A 6,000-nucleotide genomic window follows, 5' to 3' on the forward strand; every position below is an offset into this window, starting at 1 on the left:
TACCATATTATGATCACAACTTTATCATAACAAATTTAGAATAATCCTTTTAAAATTTTGCAGGCATACCTAGTAAATTTTAAGTTTGTAATTACAAATATATCATAAGTGTAATAACAAATATGTTATAATAGAGTTATAAATTTTAGTAGGATGATTGTAAATGAAACCTGGGCGATCATCCTCCCAGACACTGGTACCCTCCTCCACATTCCACCTCCGAAAGTTCAGTTATTTTCAATAGAAAACAGGATTAAATGCTTTGCTTTAATTGAAATAATCAGGGGACAAGGTTAGAACTTCACAGTTGTGGAGCGACAATTATTTTTGCGTTACTATATTTAAGGAAAAGATAAAAAAAAAGAATTATGTATTTTTTATTGTCATATTTTTAATTGAAATAAAATGAATATGTAATTCTTTGATAATATCATATAAAATAAATAGAGACATTTGTATGAATTCCCATAAAGGATAGAATATTTGCTTTACAAGACAAACAATACATTTATATTTTCTGTGGTCGCCAACTATCCATGCAGCCATGTTTCGTTCCATCAGGCTCCACTGGCCATGACTTCTGGGATGACATGAGAAAGGACAGGAGGAATTTTATAAAAAGTTAAGATGCGTGTGATATCATAATTTTTGATTTAGATGTACAAATATATACATATATTTAAAGTTTTTAAAATGGTATAAAAATGTCATGAACGTTTACCAAATATATAGAAAAAAGAGTACAAAAATACACATAAAAATTTTAAAATAATATAAAAATGTCACAATCATTAAAAACTTTTATGTATATTTTTACACCATTTCAAAAAGTTCACATGTATTTTTATAGTATTTTTTTAGTTGACATGTTTGTTATCTTGCAATATTTTTGAACCATTTTGAATATTTTATCTATATTTTTGCACAAAAAAATTTATTGTATCTAATGTTCTTGACAGACTATTTTATAGGTAAAATTCAGCTTAACTTTTCTATAAAAAGAAGCAAATAACGCCCAGAAAAGAGGGGGGAGAGGGATTTTAATAGTGCCTCCAAATCCCCATAGGGAGAGAGAAATTTCCCCTTGCTTCAACCAAAGGATGGGTCCATTTTTCCAACGGGAAATTCCCTCCCCAACCCCCTCGCTGCCACCTAAATCAACCTCAAGTGACATGAGAAAATAGTAGATATGCAGTACGAGGGAAAAGAGTGGAGCAACCAAGAACACTGCTTTAATTCCATTTCAAAGATCAGACTAAGAAGTCGAAGCATGCAATTGCCTAATTCATTCTTTAAAACTGACCGATTTCTTGGTGGCCTGATCAAATCTGACTGCCGGCTGACCTATATAATTTGTGGTTGTCTAATTTCATTAGTTTAGTTGCCTATTTGTATGCACTTTGTGCTCCAGTCAAGTTTAGACAAACAAGGGGGTTAAAATACCCCCCAACAGATTGCACGCTACAAGTAGTGTTTTAATAAACCAAGGATTTTTTATATTGATAATATGATGCAGTGGAGTTGAACCATTTTGCAGAACTAATTTTAAGTGGGGAATATCACTTCATTTCTCCGCTATAACAAGCACCCCATTGCAAGGAATGCTCAATGAGAATGTTGGGAAACCCATCCGGTGCTAAATCATTTTTCGCCTTCATTCATTCAGGCTTTTGACATGTAATGACAGCAAATTTAATTAGACCCTTCTTGTATCCTTCTATCATCAATGGCATAGCCAACGCTCCTTTTATGGTTTTCAATCTTGCAAGGAATGCTCAATGAGAATGTTGGGAAACCCATCCGGTGCTAAATCATTTTTCGCCTTCATTCATTCAGGCTTTTGACATGTAATGACAGCAAATTTAATTAGACCCTTCTTGTATCCTTCTATCATCAATGGCATAGCCAACGCTCCTTTTATGGTTTTCAATCCTGCCCCAAAAGAGTAACCACATTCAGATGATCCACCAAATGTTTCAAAACATGAGACAAACTTGGTAAACTAAAGCTTATCATCAGGTATTAATCATTAACGAGGGTACGCTTACCAAGGACGAACCAGTCCTCATTTGAATCGCATATGGTCTGCTAAGATATTTTCAGGTAACTGTCATATACTATACTGCGTTTCTAATATAGGCCATTTTATTTTTTATTTTTTTAAAAAAACTGTGAAGATAGAGAAGGTAACAGAAATTCAAACCACCTTACAAAAAAATTATGGATTAAGTTATTCATGACTAGACTACAATATGTGAATGATAGATGTTGTAGCACAAACTAGGTTTGACATGTGTTGGTCGACCCATTTATCAAAGGTAACTCAAGAAAATATCTGTTAACTACCCCAGATTTAAGAGGCGACAAGAAAAGGGGGTTCTTACCGCTGCGCAAGAGTGATGCAAGACCTTTCCACGTCAAAGCCGAGCGTATGACTGCTGGCCAAAATGGAGCCACAAAGGGAGACCAATCTGCTGATTTGATGTTCTACAACAGCAAGCAACCGTGTCAGATTCGCACAGTGCAGCAGAACCTTATATCATCTGTGCTCTACACATAGATTAAGTAGAAGATAGGACATGGACTTTCGTGAACACGGAAGACTAAGACAGAGTTCCAGCTTTTTCAGTTAACTACCTGAAGTGACAGTGACTCAAGTAATCTGACATAATCAGCGGTTGAGCACCAGGCTGGGAGATAATATGAATCACATATCTTCTTCAGAAGATTTTCCTCCCATGGCTTCAGAGATTCTTCAGTAGGGCCGAGATCCCTGTGGCACCATGTTACGATTATTATTGTGCCACCCGGTGCTGCTACTCGAGCTAACTCACCAACAAACTGTCAATAGAGTGTGGCGTGGATAAATTGAGATGATATTACCAACTACTAGTACTCTGAACAGAAATGCAGAGTCAATCATACTTTCCATGTTATTGTCAGATGGAACTAAAGAATTTCATCAAGATCAGTCCATCGCAATTAATGTTGAATACTGAAAGAGAGAAAGAAACCTTTGCTTTGTCAGGCATATGTTCTCCACTCTCCATGGACCATACCAGATCAAACTGCCCATCAAGGAACGGTTGCTTTAAAGCATCTGCAACTTGAAACGAAACCTGCTACCGCAGAAATAGGAAGGTAACAGAAAAGGAGCTACATACATTGAATATATCCTATAAAAAAAATCAAAAATTTAGTTTCTTTAATCCTTTTCAATATCAAATTTTAGGCAGCAAGCATAAAATGGATAATGGGGAACAAAGAAAGAAAAGAAAAACGAAAAGATCAACAGAGACCTGGTCAGCTAACCCTTGGGCAGCAGAAACAGCATTTGCTCTCGCAGCTTGAACAGGACTTAGAGTGATGCCGGTGCTCTTTGCCCCAAATTTCTTTGCCATGTATCTTGAACTTCCACCAATGCCACATCCAACATCAACAATAGCCTTGGGCCACTTGGATGGGTTCTCTAGCCGTTCAGAAATAAAACTAGGAGTTAGTGCGCTTCATCTCCAATGCAGAACATTATGTTCAGAGAAATCAGGACTAAGAAGTAAGGACCCTGTTCCAATTCCTCTTAATTTATTTTGATATTTACGGCTATGGATTTGTTTTTCTTTTAAGAAAAAATTATAAGATTGACGGAATGACTTTTTAAATGAGTGATGAAAAACGTTTAGCAGAAGAGTTTATGAAACGGGTTAAACATAAAAGGCTAAAAGAAAAATTAGTTGCCGAAAATAAGCCTCTTAACTTCACATGAATTTCAATATTGCAAAAGTTGAGTATTGCTATATATTCCCAATTTTTTTTATAGCTTGATTCATTAAAACAAATATATAAATAGCTTCTGCTCCATTTTGCCAGCAGGTTCATTAAATACAACTTGAGATCCAAACTTCCCAATTTCCTGTCAATATTTTCCTTGGAGGCATGCTTCATTGCTTCAACGCTAGACTTGCGGGTCTCACTATAATGATGATATTACAAATATGGAACGACGACGTTTTCAAGGTGATTAGGGTAAGAGAGTACCAGAAATACCAGCGAAACGAAGGGCCTCCTCAATCATCCGGATCTGAGCAGCGCGGTGGTCGGAAACGGAAACGGCGGAATCGGCATCGTAAAAGCCGTGGTGCATATGGTCGCCCCAGATCTCTTCCCAAATGCCAGAAGACTCATCGTAGAACTCAGCGATGCCCTTCTGCAGGACCTCAGGCTCCATGGGGAGGCTGCTTGCCCTTGCTGCGAAGCGGGGGGAGCTCCAGGACATGGATCTGAGGGGCACACTGACAGGCGTTTTGCTCGATGTCGAGACTGATGGAAATGGGGAAAAGAACAAAGGACTGTAATATGATAAGAACGACGTGATGGCAGTGGTCATGGCCCAAGAGATGGCTCTGTAGGTTTTAACGTTTTAGTACGAACTGCGATATGAATTCCCTACCCTGATTGCTTCGTCTACTTTTTTTCTTTAGAATGAAAACTGCAGTCTATATGCTAGTATTCATAAAGAAGAAACCAGATTGCTTCGGTCCGTTTGGGATCACGTTTGGGCCCTCAAACGTGTGTCCCAATTTGATTTGTATTGTGACTGTGATTTTGGGTGTTTGGATCTGCAATGGGACTATCTGACTTGTGAGGCTCAAATGGGCTTCTGGGAGAAGCTCATTGTAGGTGCTTTTTTTCGGATGCGCAGCTGAGTTGAGAAAACCGTTGGAGTATTTTATTAGGGTGTTAATTTTTTTACCTAACTGACCCTCTGCATGTTTTTTCTCTCACTTCAGCTCAAAGACAAAAAAAAAGACGCACACGCACTCATTTTGAAAGACGCTCTGAAGCTAAACTCCTCCCGACGTCTGCTGCCATATCCCCGCCATGCGCCTGCTGTCTCCCGCCGTGCGCCCATCGTCTCCCGCCGTCTCAACAGTTCGGGTTCTTGTGTGGGAGTGGGTGGACTGTGGTCGGTCGTTCAGTTCTTCTACCGTCTCATCAGTTCTTTCCTCTGTTCGTTTAGTTCTTCCAGCGTCGCCGTCTGTTGTCATCGTTGTCTCCCGCCGTGTCTCCGCTGTGTTCCTCCATCTCATCAGTTCTAGTTGTTGTGTGGGAGTGGCTGGACTATGGTCGTTCGTTCAGATCCTTCAAATATCGTCGTCGTTCATCTTCTTCCTCTGTTCGGTTGCAAGCGTCGCCGTCCGTTTTCACCGCCGCCGGATCGCGTCTGCTCCAGATGCACATTGCTTAGAGTCTCCTTTGTTCACCTAGTAAGAGATACACGTTTTTGGTCCCAGATCTGCTTGTCTTCGATTCTTGTTCTTGGCTGCCGTCGGACCCATAGCTGTTATAGGAGTGTTGATATGATGTTCTTGCTCTTGATCTTACGTTCTTTCGATTAGTGTGGTCTGGCTGTCGAACTTGGTAGCAGCGTAGTAGGAAGAACTGACTTGGTAGTATCGATTAATGTGGTTTTTTGGCTGTGTGTTTAGTCTGTCTTTCCTGTTAGTTATTTGCGACAAGCTCAGACTCGTAGGCGCATTTTAGTTTGAAAATTTGAAGATCTATGTTTCTATTTATTTGTAGTTCTGTGTTTCTATTTATAATTTGTGGTTCTGGCAAACTGACTACCCCTTTGCTGTTAATTATTTGCCATAAGCTCCGAAAAGTATGCGTTTTTTAGTTTGAAAATCTGAAGATTGGTGTTTGTAAAAAGTGGCCTATATATTCATCAATAATACTTATTGTTGATAAGTATGTTTTACAAACCTAAATATATATGATTGTGAGATTATAATTTATAAATATTATATATATTAGATATTTCCTCTCATATTTATTTACAAAAGAAACATAATATTTCTGCATTGTTGGAAGAAAAGTGCTCTGGTTCACTGTAACTCCCTTTTGCATTCTTGATTGACATTTTTTAATAGAATTATGAACAAAGAAAAAAGTAAGGCAACATGGGATACAAGCACCACAGAGGTGTTACTTAAAGAATGC

The 6,000-nt window shown here is 38.4% G+C and overlaps 1 protein-coding gene across 2 annotated transcripts; it reads right to left on the bottom strand.

The window, feature by feature from the left end:
- Positions 1-1,416: 1,416 nt before the first annotated feature.
- Positions 1,417-4,498, bottom strand: LOC114712072 (tocopherol O-methyltransferase, chloroplastic). 2 transcript variants are annotated; one of them, XM_028896525.1, is made up of 7 exons: positions 4,036-4,492; positions 3,300-3,469; positions 3,015-3,119; positions 2,638-2,841; positions 2,385-2,487; positions 1,787-1,932; positions 1,417-1,616 (listed from the first exon to the last, which is right to left on the bottom strand). In XM_028896525.1, exons 1-6 carry the CDS (start codon positions 4,382-4,384, stop codon positions 1,829-1,831), a joined length of 1,035 nt encoding a protein of 344 aa, XP_028752358.1. In that variant the 5' UTR covers positions 4,385-4,492; the 3' UTR covers positions 1,417-1,616; positions 1,787-1,828. The 2 variants fall into 2 exon arrangements, with proteins under 2 accessions (XP_028752358.1, XP_028752359.1); XM_028896526.1 differs by lacking the exons at positions 1,417-1,616; positions 1,787-1,932 and having other exon boundaries at positions 2,465-2,550; positions 4,036-4,498.
- Between the last annotated feature and the right edge of the window lie 1,502 nt (positions 4,499-6,000).

The sequence above is a fragment of the Neltuma alba genome, unplaced genomic scaffold (assembly GCF_004799145.2).
Source record: "Neltuma alba isolate B1F8T4 unplaced genomic scaffold, ASM479914v2 tig00011335_pilon, whole genome shotgun sequence".
NCBI lineage: Eukaryota > Viridiplantae > Streptophyta > Magnoliopsida > Fabales > Fabaceae > Neltuma > Neltuma alba.